The 16,843-nt window shown below is 44.6% G+C and overlaps 1 protein-coding gene across 2 annotated transcripts; it reads right to left on the bottom strand.

Moving 5' to 3' along the window:
• Positions 1-559: 559 nt before the first annotated feature.
• On the bottom strand, positions 560-7,819 carry SNU13 (small nuclear ribonucleoprotein 13). 2 transcript variants are annotated; one of them, XM_039863337.1, is made up of 4 exons: positions 7,690-7,819; positions 2,772-2,892; positions 1,655-1,960; positions 560-1,535 (listed from the first exon to the last, which is right to left on the bottom strand). In XM_039863337.1, exons 1-3 carry the CDS (start codon positions 7,690-7,692, stop codon positions 1,698-1,700), a joined length of 387 nt encoding a protein of 128 aa, XP_039719271.1. In that variant the 5' UTR covers positions 7,693-7,819; the 3' UTR covers positions 560-1,535; positions 1,655-1,697. The 2 variants fall into 2 exon arrangements, with proteins under 2 accessions (XP_039719271.1, XP_039719270.1); XM_039863336.1 differs by having other exon boundaries at positions 564-1,960.
• Between the last annotated feature and the right edge of the window lie 9,024 nt (positions 7,820-16,843).

The following is a 16,843-nucleotide window of genomic DNA, read 5'->3' as shown; positions in this document are numbered from 1 at the left end:
TATACAAAGAAAATACAAAGAAGTACTACCTCAAACTCCACCATCCAGAAATATAAAACTGCTGGGGTGGAAGTGACAGCATACAAACACTGGGCTGAGCTGAGGGAAATGACTGGCCCAGCAGGAACAGAGCAGGTCTCGGCAGGACTGGGTGCTGTCCAGGTTCCCCAGGCATGCTTCCTGCTGGAGTGGGTGCACTGGCCCAAGCTGGCCAAGAGGAAACCCAATATATCCTCATCAACCTGATCATTACAGAGTCGGGCTCTCATGGCACTTATCCTTAGATAAAAAAGTAAAAGAAGCAGGTAAGGTGGCAGTGGCTTCAGTCACCAATACCAATCCCCCTTCCCCACACAAGGGGTGACTTTGTCACCAGGAAACATCTGGCAATGTCTGGAGGGAGGGGTTAAGGTCGCCACTGACATCTAGTGGGTGAAGGCCAGAGACACTGCTGAACATTCCACAACATACAGGGCAGCACCCCCTACCCCACAAAGAATTCTCCAGCCCAAAATGTCAATACTGCTGAGGGTGAGAATCCTTGTTGTAGAGTCAAAACAACATCTCATTAAGTCTTTATTAGACATTTTGAACTACCGGAAATCATCTGGTAGGAAATGATGGCTTTCCACAGCTTCTCGGTGGAAAGTTTAAGAAGCTAAAACCATTCTAATAATGCTAAGTAGTTCTTCAAACAGGTATTAGCTGGATACCTACCAAGAATCACACTTTCTTTAAATTGGACTATGAATATATTTCTTTACTAGGATGCTCACAAGAATGACACATTAGCACTGTCCTTCTGATGTGATAAAGAACATATACACCTGACCCACATCTTGGCAGGAAATAGGGTTAAGGGCTCTCAGAGCTGGTACCAGGTGTCCACTGAAGAAATCTGCAGTCACCAGAGAGGCTGTCTCCTTGGACCCATCATCTCTGCTGTAGCTTCTAGGTCTCCATGACTTGCCCCGAATCCTTCATTCCAGAACCAGCTGAGCCTCTTCTCTTGCCCCTCGACTCCTTGAAGCCCCATAACTCACTCGCCTAGGCCACCTCTGGAATTCTGTGCACATATCTCCCTGGTACGGTGCTGTCCTGTCACCCTCAGGGGCACAGCTAGGAGTTAGGGGGGAACATAACATATTCCCAAAAGGAAACAGCAGTGGCATGTTAGCAAATGACACTTACAACGAACCACCTCGCAGAATACATGCTTCCTCCCCAAATGATATATAATCCCCTGGAAAGCAAAGGAAACCCCCAGATCATTTAAACATGTATAGAATAATTATGTATGCCAGCCACAAGGGATACCAAGTGGGTGGTGGTTACTTTATCATGTCCTGCACACAGTAGGGAGTTAGTGCCTGAAAGCTGGAAGTGGATCTCAATCTTGGCTCTTCTCTGCCTTTGAATGGTGTCACCACTCTGCTTCTGCCTGTTCTGGGCATTAGTTCATTTTTTGAAAGGGAGGAAAGACAGCAGAAAATGGAAAGGAAGATTAGGGTAGGGTTGGGGGGGCAGATGACGACCTGTAAGACAAAACAAAAATAATACAAAAGTGTAAAAACCAGACTTAGTATTACAATATTTTATAACAATAGAAAGTAGCTGGAAATACTACATGCTAACAGAAAATATGATACACAACCCGGGGGAGGAGTCAGTAGGAGAGTGTGGCAGAGGCCACCGGTTTAGACTAAGAGCCTTTCGATGGACTGCTGAATGGACTGGATCTGCTGCTTCAGCTGTGAGCCTTCTTTGATGGTGACAGAACAGGCGATGACAGGCCTGGAGACCCCACAAGCCCGCCCCAGGGCCTGCTTGGAGCGGACGAACACGTAGGGCACATTCTTGTCTTCACACAGCAGTGGGAGATGCAGAATGATCTCCAGGGGCTCGGCGTCTGCAGCCATCACAATGAACTCAGAGATGCCTCTGTTGAGGGTTTTGGTGGCTGTGGAGAGAATGACATGAGGCTAATAGGTGACATGGGGTTTGTGCAGGGAAGCCACGACGAAGCAATTTCCAAGGAAGAGAAACACAGGTGCAAGAAAACTGGCAAGAACTCCCAGCCTCGGGAAGTGGTAAGTGATTTAATCACCAACTGGCCATCCTCAATGCCTTTTTCAAACCCCGCACCAAACCCATCAGTTCTGTCAAAACACATCTTGAATCTAACCACTTCTTTCCTCTGCTACCACACCGTCCAAGTCACCACCATCTCTTGCCTGGACTGGAACACTTTTCATGCAAGCCCCGCCAGCATGAAGCAGTGTAGTGCAGCACTTCTCAAATTCTGTGATCTGTGAGGGTTTTACCATCCCCATCTGCCATGACCAATACTTCTGGAAAGCTCACAACACATGTAACTCACCGAAGATGCGCACCACACAGTATCATCCAAATGTTTGCTCCTGACTGCTTATCTCTGTGGCCCAGTGCTAGCCCACAGGCCACGCTGCATTAATGCTGAATACTAGACATGGGCACAGACTCCAGAGCCACACTGCCCAAATTCAAATCCTGGCTCTCATTCTCATTATAAGTTAAATGTGACAAAATGTTAACAACGGGTCAATCTAAAATAATTCTAGTCCATTCACCTTTCAAATCTAATGCCAAAATATTGCTCTTAAGTCCTCCCATTGGTCCCAACCAAGAGTATCCAGCCCTGTTTCCATGCTGGAAATCTGGACCAGGGACCCTGCCTGGACAGAGACAGGAGCCTTCGACATTCTCCCTGGAGCACTCTCTGGGTGCCTTACCTTCATTGGCTCCTTTCCGAAGCTGCTTATAATTACATGACTGCTGAACGAGGTCCAATAGTTTCTTGGTGAGGTGGGCATCTGCGAGAGGGTAGGCCTTCGGATTTACATCAGCCTCAGTCTATGGGGGAAATCAAAGCATCAGCCAAACTGAGCCAGAGTTGTTCCGGACAAGTCACAAAATACTTTAAATAACAACTGAGAGACCCAATGGTCAGCATCCCTGTTCTCTCACTTTCCTCTCTTTAGTCTAATGCTTGGTAATATCACAGCAAATGGATTATAAATGGGCTCCCATGGCTCAGTATCCATCTGAGTCACATAGGGGTAATCTTTAAATTTGGATTTTCATACTCCACCCTAAATTAACTGAATCAAAATTAAAGTATAATTTACAGAAATGCAGCACAAAGTTCTCTCCATTCAACATTCGAAACCTCCTCTGTGCTCAGGAAGAACTCTGGTTCCCAAAACATCAAAATATTCTCATTTATTTGACCCTATGACACATTCAAAATGGTTTCAGAATTGCTATACCAGTACTACTTCTACCAATAAATTTTTTGTTCTTAGAACATATTCGATTAAAGCCATCCAGTCAAATTTAAATTAAAAATTTCCGTGTTATCAATTTGATGTACAATTAGGGTTCCTTTGTATTCAGTTTGCTTTAAAAAAAATTCTTTTAAATTTTATTTATCAAATATATGACATCAAATGGTTCCAAAGTCAAAGCTATGCTAGTGAATTAACAGTGTTTTGAAAACTAGTATGATAAAGCATTTATCCTGCCTCTCTTCTAAAGATCGTATCACTAGGAAATGAGAAGTTCCTCTTGTATTGTTATCCCACCTAATAAAAAATGATACGATTAAATATAACCACCTTACAACCCATATTAACGAATCAATCCAGACATAAATTAATTAATGGATCTGGACACTGGTTAACAGCTACCAACATCACGAAAAAGAACGTCTCATCACCTCTCTTGAAGAACAAAGCATCTATGATCAAATAGTTGTAGGGGGGAAAAAAAGAAAAACTGTGATCAAGCCTTTGATTCTAATATTAGATATTTGATATTAATTTAGTATTAAATTTTGGGGTGTTATAGTGGCAGTGCAGTTGTTAAAATCTTTCTTTTACAGCTATCTACTATAAAATACCTATGGATAAAATGTTATGTCACTGGGATTTGCTTCAACATAACCCTGCAGGGAACACATTGGGTGCCCTACTTCATTCCTTCCACCTCATACCACCTTTCGAGTGTAAAAGCATTTTCATTCATTCATCATGTTTTTCCCAGTGATTCTTTTTACAAATACATATTTACATACAAATATATATTTATATTGCACATATATAATCTGGGTGCAGCCCGTTTCCAAACGCACGGAGTGGTTTGCTGATAGTGGCCCGGTCTAATCCTGGGTCTGGAGGCTGGACCGTGGTTGTAGGTGGTGACCTGTGGGTGATGGCCAGGTGGGAACACTCACTGTTGCATCTGCCCCTGTCTGAGACCACAAGGACACCAAAATGACCTACCCCCAGAGGAAAAGGGGATGACACAGGAATGATGTCAGCAGAAGTGACATCAATGGCCTGAGTGATGAGGAATTAGATGGTTGGGGGAGTTCCCTGAAGAAGTGGGCAAAAAAGGCCTCTTTAGTCACACATTCTAGAATTAGCTTTTCTAGGCCCACATAAAAAAGCCTGCTGGGACAACCTGTCTGATTGTAGATTTGATGTAATGCTAATTCTGACAAAAATGCCTTTAGGATGCAGAATTTGTCAATGCTTTACAATATATATATACCTAACTCTTAAGTGCTTTAAATAAAGCTTTATTATTTCTCCAAAAGCCTCGATCTCTTATTAGACTTATTTCTAGATACTTCAGATTAAGAAAATTCACTATTTCCAAGTGTGCTAAGAATTTCTTCTTTTCTAAATGAATTGGTTTTTAATTCTATCGGATTTTTTGTACTGACTCAGGTGAATGTGACTTTTCTCCTTTAATTTTTAGTTTTTCTAGTATTAAACCAATTTTGCATTCTTGAGATAAAACCAACTTAAATAAGATTTTATTTTATAGCCACCAGTCAATTTATATAAAGTTTCTTTTGTGGATGATAAAAATGCTCTAAAATTCAATACAGTGATGGTCACGCAATTCTAAGTATATGAAAACCACTGAATTATACACTCTAAACAGGTTAACTTTGTGGTATGTAAATTATCTCAATAAAGCTATTTAAAAAACTAAGTCTAGAATTTTTTCAGGCTAAAAAATTTTACTTAGTTTACTATTCAGTTTTTTCTATTTCTATTTGAATTGGTTTTGATAATTATATTTTTTTCAGGCATTTGTTCATTTAACATAAGATTCTATGTCTATAGGTATCAAATTGTGCTTAATAGCTTATCTTTTTCATGTCTGCAGATTACATCTCCTTCATGTTGACCTGGAGGGGACTTTCCAAAGAATCACCGTTTGATTTGTCTGTCCTACAGCATTAGGATCTATTTTTTATTCCAGTAGTTTCTGCTCCCCCCTCTCCTTCTACTTTCTTTGGAGTTATTTTGTCCTTTTGTTCTCTTCCTACCTTTTTAGGTTTCAAGCAATACTTTAGTTGTGTCCTACATGCCTTGGGGTATGTGGTATTTTCACTATTGTTCAGTTCTGTTTCTGAATTTCCTTTATAATTTTTTATTTAACCTAGTTATTTATATCTTCTTTCCCAACATTTTGTTACTGATTTCTAATTTATTTGCATTATGGTTGAGAGAACATGGTCTGTATTATCAACAATCTTTTAAAATTTGTTGAACTTGCTTTATGACCCAGTAGATGGCTAATTTGCACAAATGTTTCTTGCTTGCAAAGTGTTTTCTATACTTGTCAGGTGTAGTATTTACCGCATTCACTATGACCACCAGATCAAGTTTATTAGTAGTTGCTGTTCAAATCCCCTATTTTCATACTGATGTTTTGGCTTCATGATCTAACAATTATATACTTAAATGCTATATGACTGATATTTGTCTTCTTGTAATTATGTCATTTTCATATTTCCCCCTTATTTTTTTAGCCACTCTCTTTACAGATGCCTGAAACCCATTTCTTTGTTTATATAGGTTACACTACTTTTTAAATTGGCCTATCTTTTCCTTTCTTTTTACTTCAATCTGTCTTTTAACTGAAGCATTTAGTCCCTTTCTATATTTTCTTAAGTATTGACTGTGTAAATTAAGTAAATACTGGGTTCCAATCTTCCTTCTTTTATGCTTTCTATTGGTCCCACACGTTGTTTCTTTTTCTTTCTTTGGGTTTATTATTTTCCCGCTATTTCCCCGTCTACTAGATTGAAGTTTTTATCTTTATCCTTTTGGAAGCTACCTGAGAAATCATATTTGCCTTTATCAAAATCTAATGCTCATCAACACTGTCACCCTCCTAAACAATAAGGCCTTACCCAACATTTTAATTCCAAACACTCCTCAAAATTACTTTTTAAAATGTCAGACACTTTCATTGTGGTTTCTAACCACCCACCTCTGAATTAAGGATTTTCAGCTCTCAATAAACATCAAGTGCATTAAAAGGGGAAGACTCCAGGAGCCGAAACCATCATCTTATTGCAGTCAACAATAGAAGGTCGGCTCAATCTTTAAAACCAAACCATGTATCTTATAAACAGCAGCTGAAATTTGCTTAGTGTGCATTTTGCATTTATCCACTTCTTAATTTTTAAAGGGTTAATTAAATGAGTGAATAAAAATCATACCACTAGCTAACATGAACCCCTAGTTTCACCAGTTTGGTCTCCTGTACACCAGACAGCCCCAAACTGTGTGATCACACTCCCTACCAAGTATTAGGACTAGGTGTTTATTAGTTTAATTTAATCCTCACAATATTCTCATGCAGTGTAATTCCCACTTTACAGTTGAGAGAAATTTCTCTTATGTTCCACCTGAGACCATTGATTCCAAAACTTTTCATGGTACTGCATAAGATGAGCACCGGTTTAGAAGCTTCTAAGTCTAGGCTCAGCCAAGTATACTAGCTTCAAAATGGGGCAGGTGGGAGGGGTTTGGGGAAGTGAAGCAGGATAAGGTACCCGTTGGGATCCAAACTCCGGTGGAAGAATTAAACCTCATTATGAAAGTGTAAATGCTTTGCAATTTACCACGTGCCAACCCAAACCAGCTATCAGGCTACACGATTCGATTAAAAATTAGAGACCATCAAGAGTTGAGAGGAGCCGCACGTGGTGCTACCAGGACCTCTGATTTGAGACTACTGCTTCGCAGGAGGAGGAGCCAGCCTTTCCTGTACTCCAGGCCGGGGCTCGGGAATCCTCCACATTGCCCAGAGCCCCCAAATGCCAAAGGCTCCTTCAGGTGTCTGGCACGTGTAACTCCGTGGCGAGCACTAGGCGCAGACCCGTGGAGATCTCCCTCTCCAGAACATCAGCAATGGGGTTAGTATGGTAAGGGAGGGTGATCCGAATCCAGGGTTCCACACCATCCTCTAGCGGTCCCCTCCCCCAAAATAAAAAAGATGGAGCCAAGTTTCCTCATCCAACTTTCTATTCTCTCCCACGTGGGTTGGTCTCCTTCTCCCAGGCCGGACCATGCCCCCTCCGTTCACCAGAAGCCTTTGGCCACGCGCAAGGCTGCTGCGCCCTGGGTCACAGCAGTTGGGATCTCTACCTCCCGCCAGGCTGTTGGTACCCCGCGGCTGCCCGAGATCAGACTCTGTGCCGGCACTACGCGGCACTATGGGACTCTAACGCCGGGCCTAGCGTCCGAGACGGCGCGCGTTTTAAACCCACGACAGGCTAGTGAGTGAACCGAACCCCGAATCTTCCGCTTTCCGGTCCTATGGCCGGGCGCACGCACTCACCATGGCTGCGGTTCCGCCGTCTTGCCTCCCTCACGGAGGGCCGCCGACGTCAGAGCAGGAACACTCTCCTCGACCGGAAAGTAGCAAAGAAAGAGCAAAAATGGCCGCGCGCGGCAGGAAGCGGAAGTGACGTCACTGAGAGTAGGCGGATCTCGCTCGCTAGAGGGGCACCAAGAGAAAACGGCCTCAGGTCTGGGCGGGGAACCGCATTTTGCTGTTTTTATTCTCATTCTGCTATACGTTATTGGCAGAAACAATGAGTTAAACATTCGAAAACAACACACCAAAACAAAGTTTCAATGATGTCAGCATTCCGTTACCTATTTATCTTTGAGCACATGCTTGTGTTCAAAATAATCCGTTTTGACCTATCACTAGTGAGGGAAAGGTATGGAGATAATGATAGATAATCTTAAATGTTTTCCTTCATATTCAGATATCTTTGTTAACATTTATGGTGGTGAATGGAGTCTGCCAGAAATGGAATCAATTGAGTAGGGAATTCAGGAAGAAGAGCAGGTTTGGGAATGGGAGTTTAGTTTCTGTCCGGTTGAGTTGTCATAGGACACCCATATGCTTCTGGCCAGCATACTTGTTTTTTTCTCTATGCTGCTCCAAATCTCCATTATTTAAGAGTAGACTCATGCCTCACCACCTTCGAGAGGTCCTCCCTGATCTTATGGCCCTTACTCATCTTTCTCCCACGTGATGCCAGGCACATTTTGGGACCATTTGGATCTAGCCAAAACTAGACCATTAAGGGCTAGTTCCAGTTAATTCCTTTAGAAATCTAGAAGTAAAGAAGTGGCATGACTCTTAGAAATCATGCAACATAGTCCCTTCGTTTTACACATACTGAAGCCCAGAAAGGGGAAGCTGCTTACACACCTCACAGAGTGAGACAGTGGCACAGCCGGAATGAGACCCTAGGATTTTTGTCTATGGGGCCTGGGTTACTTCCACCACATCTACTTGCTCAGCCTCAGATGAGTTGTGGCATTGGGTGACAGGATGGGTTTGAGCTGGCTCCAGGACTGAACATTTATTATATCAAAAATCCCCGCATCAAACTTCACCTCATACAAATCATATATGACTGTCAAAGAACAAACTTTGTCTCCAAATTAAGAACTATCCACCAATGGCTCCGGTTTAAGAACAGAATCTGTGATTTGGAGTCCATTCCTTACCTCTCTTGGGTCTTGTTTCCTGTTTTCATATTAATTGGACCTATTAGCCATCACTGCTAAGGGAATGAAACCTTATTATTCCAATTTACGGTCACAGATGTATCTTTATCATTTGCTTTTTTGATGTCTTTTATAACAATTTCTGATTGTTATTTGGCCTGCCTGGCATCTTGGATCATCATATCCCAGATGTCCTCAGTAATGACTACTGACCGATAGGGGCTTGATAGTTTTATGACCACGGGTAATGAGACAGTACCCTTTATCTAATTAATTCTGTTTCCCAACTATAGAATTACTCAATTTCCATGGTTCTCTCAGAACTAGCCCATCTTTTTGTATCTTGCTGTTTCCCTCACTAGTAAGTTAATAAATGTTGACATATGATCAGGATCAATTTGTCTTAGAAGTTTGTTTTTGACCACACGTCTGTGCTCAAAACCCTAAAACTATGCCATGGCTTATTAGGCCCTCTTCAATGCTTCCTGCCTCAATCCCCTGTTATAGCCTCACCCACCTTCTTTTTCTACCCTGAGCACACTCAATCTCTCCAACCCCATCCATCGCCCTCTGTCGGGAGTAATATGCTCCACTGTTCTGCTTAGCTAACTCCTATTCATCATCTCTTCAGTAAAGCCTCCCTGATCACTCAGACCAGATAAGCGTCCCTACTAGATGGACCCATAAGCCTCCTGTACTCGCCCTTTGTAGCACTTGTTGACCATGTCTTTATTCAGTGTCCACCTTTCCCACCACACTGAGAGCTTTATGAGAGTAGGGCTTGTACCTGCCTTGGACCCTGTGGATACCTATCTCCTGGCACTATGCTTGACCCAAAGGGAGTTCTTGTTTCACTTAGCAATCTTTGGTGGCAAGCAACCAAAAAAAGAATTTGGGAAAAGACTCTGGTGGAACCCAGAGGTTCAAGAGAAGCCGATTGTGAGAGCCGGACCAGTCTCACAGTCTCACTCCACTGTTAATGTCCTCCAGCCAAAACCACCAGGAACACATTTATAGTGTCACTACTTGTTGCAACAAGGGAGAACGCACACCATGAGGAACTGTGGGACTTCTGAATAAAAGGGTTTTAGAGAGGATTTACTATAGGATTTAGGTTTGTGTTAGGTGATTTGGGGCAGGGTCAGGAAAGTGTGGTTTGCTTTGGATTAGATGCTGCCAGGAAGTGTGAGTAATCTTATGATTGGGCATCTTAATAAATCTTATCTACAAAGTGAAATAATGAAGTGATTCTAAAGCTGTAATTGATAAAGAAATAGCAGTCACTCATATTAGTCAGGATAAGGAGATGTTTGGTTATTTTGTGGTTTCAACAATGTTTATGTTTTTGTCTGCATTCGAACATGATTAAAGAGAGGTCTTGTTTTTGTCTTGATTGTCGCAGAATGGCTTTGTCTGATACCAATGTTCTATAAAATTGTTTATGTTCAGCAGAAAAACACCAAGGCCCAGCTCTGAGTGTCAGGCCAGCTCTCTGCAATGTTAAGTCCTTAACTGACATGGCTAGGCCAGTTCCCAGCTGCCATGATCCGCTTTCCTTTTTCTTGCCAGCTTCCTGTTCCTATTTTGAATCTCTGTTCTTGATATTTAGAGCCCTGGAGAAAGAGCCCAGTTGGCCAAACTTATGTCACTCCTCTATTCCTTAGCTGTCCTGGGTCTGTGAGAGAGTATCAGGTATGAGCTGGGGTGACATTAAGCCAGAATATATTGTGTTGTATATTGGGTTCTTAAAATAGAGAAATAGTTTCCAAAGGTAAATAGGTGATGTCCCCCTCCTGGGACCCCAAGGGCTACTTACAACTGAGCTATTAAAGGTTTAAGGCCTGGCCCATTCTGATTGGCCGATGTCCTTGCCTGCTCCATAGTTGGATATTTTAAATTTGACCTTTAGGTGAAGTACAACAGCATTTATTCAGGGTAGCATTTATTCTCCCGCCAACACTGATCCCAATATGGAAAAAGTAATCTGGGGTGATCAAACAAGAATACACATGTTCAATACAGTGTTCATTAAGTGTTTGATATTAGATGGACAGATGGACAAATGGATAAAAGTGTCTAATAGAAAGAAATCAGCAGACTGGAGGTTACATCACCCCATCATCCATGGGGGAACTTAAGCTCTTTATTCCAGAGGGTAGGTTGTTTAAAACAAATTCTTTTTCCTCTCATTCCTTTAGGAGATTTTTGCAATGCCATCCTTAACTGCACTGAGGGTATGTTAGCCAGCTCTGGTGCCAGGTTCAGCAGCTAGAGCTGAGACTAGAGCATCAGGCTCCTTTGTGAGGTGGCCTCAGTGACATGGGTGCTGTGAGGCAGGAGATATCCCACCCCAAACTGGGTGGGGGGGGCCATACCAGTCCTGCCCTCCAAGTCCCTAACACCACCTGCCTACCTAAGCTTTATCATGTTGCTGCCACTGCTGGGAGCCTGTGCTGTGGTGGGGCCATTCCAAGGCTCTGAGTGGGAGCCAGTGCGGGGTCTGCTCACCGAAAGTCACAGCTGCAGGGACCCTCGGTGCTGCGGCAACCTGCTTGTCCTCTGCCTCTTTTTCATCTGGCAGGTCCGGCACTATTGGCATCAGGTCACCAGGACCACTCCCAGCATGAGAAGGGTCATAAAGGTGAGGAGGTCCTACACACCCTCTTCCCTCAGCACCATGATTGGTTAAGTCACTTGCTACAAAGACCCTGTTCTATGCCCTGCGTACAGAGATGAATCGTACTAGAGAACTCAGATGGCTGGGGAGAACATAGTCTTGTCCCAGACCCAGCAGTCATCCTGTACTTCTCTCTTCCTCACTCCACATAATCAATCCATCTACTGGAAAACCATATCTTAAATCTGATTACTTCTTAAAACCTCACCATACCCACCTGCCCTTGTGTCTCACCTAGGCTGTAGGCACTGCCTTCTGCCTAGTTCCTACCGCCTCTCTCACCCAGCCACAGTCAGTGTTCCACATAGCCAAGAGAATGACCTTCCCTCTCTCTTTCTTTTTTTTAAAAATTTTAATCCAAGGATAATATATATATATATATATATATATATATATATATATATATATATATATACACATGAAATATAAGCATATATAAGTCAATGAATTCTCACAAACTGGACACATTCATGTGCAGCACCCAGGTTAAGAGACAAACCATTATCAGCAGCCCAGAAGTTTGCAGTCAAAAGTATGCTGATTTCTAATAGCATAAACTAAGTTTGTCTGTATGGACTCATACGAGAAGTGGTTTTTGCACCTGGCTTAAGCCTAGCATTATGCTCATGAGCCAAGAACAAACTTTTAAAAACAGATCATAGCACTTTGCCACTCAAAACCCTGTGATTGCTCTTATAGATACACTCCCCATCAAACTCGGAATAAAATCCAAATTCCTAATCCCAACTCCAAGGCATGATCTGTCCTACGTGTCTCTCTCACCTCACCTCCCAGAAATCTCCTCGTCACTCATTCCATTCTGGCCACATGGGCTTCCTTGCTATTCTTGGACACATGGCCTTATTCTGTCTTCAGGGTCTTTGCACTAATATCTCCTGTGCTGACAATGCTCTTTCTTCAGATGTTGCTTGGTTTGCCCCTCACCTCACTCAGGTCTCTAGTCAAATGTCATCACCTCTGAGAGGCCTTCTCTGACTAGTTTGTCTAAAGGAGCTAGCCCCATACCCACTCTATTTTTGTTTCCATCGGGACACTTTTCCATTCATAACATTAAGATGTATACTTGATCACTGTCTGTCTTCCATGTCTAGAGGATGGCGCCCATCAGTGCCCTTGTCTTGTTCATACTGGTACCTCCACCACCTAGAATAGTGCCTAGCCCAGAGTAAATGTTTTATCTTTTTTGAATGAATGACTATTGTTTGCCCTAAGGGAAGTGACTCCCCCTTTCCTGAGCCCCAGCATCCTCATCTGGATAATGGGGGTTATAAATTCTGACCTGTGAGGATTTGATGAGGCAGCGTGCGCAAGGATTTTCCTTCTCTGTTCTTACCTATAGGTGTCACCACAGAAATGGGCAGTGCCTGTCATGAGACATGACACTTGTTTTGGTCTGATCTCTAAATTATTCAGTCCTGGCAAGTTCAGGGGCCTGAATGCTCATGTTCAACAATGGGCACCAAAGAAGAGATGGGGATATCGAAGGAGCCTCCGGGAATCACGGGCCCAATACCTGTTCTCTTGGCAGTACCCATGTCAGTGCCCACCTTGGGATTTCCATACCCCCTCTGAGTCCACCGTTTCTACCACCTCCCTTTCAAGCACCTGTATGCTCCCTCAAGACAGTTCTTGGGATGTATGGCAAGTATCCTGGTGTCTCAATGATGAGCATACTCATTTGACTTGCAAGCCACTACTCCCTGACCTGGATATGTATCAAAGGATGGAGCAACTGCTGGTCTACTCCCAGGAAGAGTCAGTGACATTGGAGCCTGTTGTCAGCATGAGATCCCATCCTACGTCCATGACTTTAGCCACCTCTCTCCCAAACCTTCCTTCATCTCAGAGGCTGCAGTTCTGCTCCAGAGAATTCCTGCCTTTTCCTTCCAACCAACAAGTGAGAATACCCACCTGGAAATCCTGGGGCTGCCCACAAGAGGCCTGGGCACCAGGGAAGGAAAACCTGACACTAGGCAGAAAGGACATTAGAGAGACCCAGGCTCCAGAGTGGGTGAACCAGAGAGAGAGCAGTGGGGAGGATGCTTGGGAGATTCAGGCATCTAGAAGGCAACTCCCAACAAAATTTGGGATGAAGAACAATGTAGAGACTAATGTCCTGGAGTGGGGAAGCCAGAGACTGGTGATAAGTAAAACCAATGGAGAGATCCTGACACCAGAATGGGAGAACCAAGACAAGGTGGGAGTTGAAAATAGAGCCAAGATTCAGGAATTAGGAAAGAGAAACCAAAGGGAAACTGGAGGTGAGAATCCCCCTGTAATCCAGGCACATACGGTAGAGAACAAGGAAGAGTTAAAATGTAAAATTGATGCAGACTCTCAAACACCAGAGTGGTGGAACCAAGATAAGACTAGAAATGAGAATGCTGTAGAGACCCAGACATTTGAGAAGAATAAGAAAGAGGCCAGAGGGAAGGCTGAGGGAGAGACCCATGCCCAAGGACTGGGGAAGCAGGGCCAGACGGGAAGTAAGAATGATGAGGAGTCCCAAGTACCAAGATGGAGAAAACAAGACCAGATTAGAGGTGATGTTGGTACAGAAATTCAAGTAGAAGAGAAGAGAGACAAGGACCAGGTTGGAGGTGGGAATGCTGTGCAAACCCAAGTACCTGGCGGGGAGAACCTGGGAGAAGCGGAAAAAGAGGATGGGATAGAGATCCAGGCCCTGAGGTGGGGAAAACAGGAATGTGTCGGAAATGAGAATGTTACAGCTATCCAGACACCGGCGTGGGAGAAGTGGGCTCAGGGTCGAAGTATGAGAGCTAGTAAGGTCCAAGCCCTTAGGGGAGAGATCCAGAAACAACTAAGACATGAATTTCAAGTGGGATGGGGAAGCCAAGGCCTGAGAAGAGAAGGAGATGCTGGAGAAACCCAGATAACTAGAAGGAAGAACCTCAGAGAGGTAAGAGAGGAGGATTGGATAGTGGTCCACGCACTGTGGTGGACAGACCAGAAACCAGTAGCAAGTGAAGTTGACAGAGAATTTGAGATATCATGTTGGGGGAATCAGGATCAGATTGGAGGTGAACAGAGAGCAGAAATTCAGGCACCAGAGCAAAGAAACCAGAGAAAGGACAGAGATGAGGACTGTATAAATACCCTAGCACCTGAAGCAGAGAAACAGGGACAATTAAAAGTTGAAACTCATGTAGACATCCATCCACCTGATAGGAGGGATCAAGAGATGTTTGGTGATGAGACGAGGACAGACATTCAACTGCCAGGCAAGAGAAACCTGAGAGGATTTAAAGGCGAAAATGGTAAAGAGACCCAGGAACGTGGGGAAGAAAACCAGAGGCAGTTAAGCAACGAAATTAATGGGAAGATTCACACACCAAAGTGGAAGAATCAGGAATACATTAGAGGAAAGAAGGGGGCAAATACCCAGGTATCTGAGGTGGAGAGCTGGGGAAAATTAAGAAGTAAAATCGATGGACAAACTCAGTTCACAGAATGGAAGAAAGAGGAGCAGGCTGGAAGTGAGAATGGCATACAAATCAAAACTCCGGAGAAGAGAAACCAGAGAGAGGCTGGAGGTGAGGCTGATACAGAGACCTGGACACCTGGGGAAGAAAACCAGAGTCGATTAAGAGGTGATATTGATAGAAAGGCCCATTTACCAGAGAAGAAAAACCAGGAGCAGATGGATGGTGAGAACGGAACAGAAATCCAGGTACCAGAGAAGAGAAACCAAAGAGAATCTGGAGGTGAGGATGGTACAGAGACCCACAGACCTGAGAGAGAGAACCTGGGGCAGTTAGATAGCGAAATTGGGGAGAGCCATTCACCAGGAAGGAGGAACTGTGAGCAGATTGGGGGAAAGAGTGATGCAGAAAATCAGTCGTTGGAGAAGAGAAACCAGAGAGAGGTTGGAAGTGAAGATGGTAGAAAGATCCAGAGACTTGAGGGAGGGAACCGGAGACGGTTAAAAAGTAAAGTTAATGGAAAGACCTGTTCGTTAGAGTGGAAGACCCAGGTGCAGATTGGAGGTGAGGATGGTGCAGAAATTCAAACACAAGGGAAGGGAAACCTGAGAGGGACCACAGGTGATGACAGTAGAGAGATCCAGGCTCCTGGGGGAGATTACCAGAGACAGTTAAGAAGTCACATTGATGGAGAGATCCAGAAGCAAGGGCAAGGGAATCAGAACAAGGGTGGAGATGAGGATGCTGCAGAAATCTGGGATGTAGCGAGCCAGAGAAAGTGCAGAGCTGTGGATGCTGGGGGACCTGGAGTTCCAAGGGAAAGAAACAAGGACCAGGTCAGAGGAAAGGATGCTGCTAAAAGCGATCTCCAAGTTGACTGTTCTGGGAGTGAGAGGCCCCCAGTCCTCACTGGCTCTGGATATGGGGCCATGGAACAGGAACAGGCAGTAGCCTCTCCTCTTTATCCTGAGATGAAACCTCTCCCCCACCGGGGTGATGGAGAGCATCTGGCCAGCCAGAGCATGGTCCCTGCCAGGAAGCACAGAGTGGGGATCAATCCAGCCTCCAGGCAGGTCCCACCTAAACCCCAGAGAAGCCGACAGAGGGACAAACAGGTGGATCCAGGGAAGGTCTCTGGTCTGGCTTGGCAGCTTCAGAACCCACAGTCTCTGGCTGCGTTGCAGGACCAGCCCTCTTTCTGTCCCTCTGACTCGTGTGGCCAAACCCCGCAAGCTGCTACAGCTCTGGTGGGTGCTCCCACTGCCCTCGCTGTCATGCCCAAGTGGCCAGTCCTCAAGAAGAGCCAACGCCTGCTCCTGGAGTCCCTCATGCGGCGGAGGATGGCACACCTGAAGTGGGGCCTCCCCCGGAGGATTCTGGAGTCCCATTCACTCTTTAACGTCTTAGGACCGTGCCCACTGCCCTTTGCTGGGGTGCAGCTCCCTGGATCATACGCAGCCTGTGAGCTCCGACGGCAGCAGGAAAAGCTTCGTGAGGCCCAGGGCCCCAGGCCAGGCCCTAAGTCTGCTGAGAGGTCCAAGAGAGTTCGACCCCCAGAAAGAAAAAGCTCTACACAGGCCAGAGCTCAAGAGAAGTGTGGGCCACAGGGGGCAGAGCCCATTGGCGTATCCATCCATCCCCCAAAGCCTCGGAGAGTCAGGCCACCAGGCGGTCCAAGAGAAGGACAGGATGTTCAGGAAAAGGCTCCTCCTCGGGCCAAGCCCCCTGCTCCCAGGAAACCCAGGCTCGCAGCAAAGTCTCAGAGCTGGTGTGGCCAAGAAAGCATCCAAGAGTCTTCCAGGGAGAACTGCAGGAAAATGGTC

This window comes from Pteropus medius, unplaced genomic scaffold (genome assembly GCF_902729225.1).
Source record: "Pteropus medius unplaced genomic scaffold, Ma_sr-lr_union100, whole genome shotgun sequence".
NCBI lineage: Eukaryota > Metazoa > Chordata > Mammalia > Chiroptera > Pteropodidae > Pteropus > Pteropus medius.
Note: the sequence above shows the minus strand (reverse complement) of the source record. Positions and strands in the feature narration are given on the sequence as shown.

Excerpts from the sequence above, each read along its gene's own strand:
- SNU13 (XM_039863337.1), bottom strand. Across the intron at positions 1,961-2,771 it reads TCGGAAAGGAGCCAATGAAG|CCACCAAAACCCTCAACAGA; the intron begins GTAAGGCACCCA and ends TTCTCTCCACAG.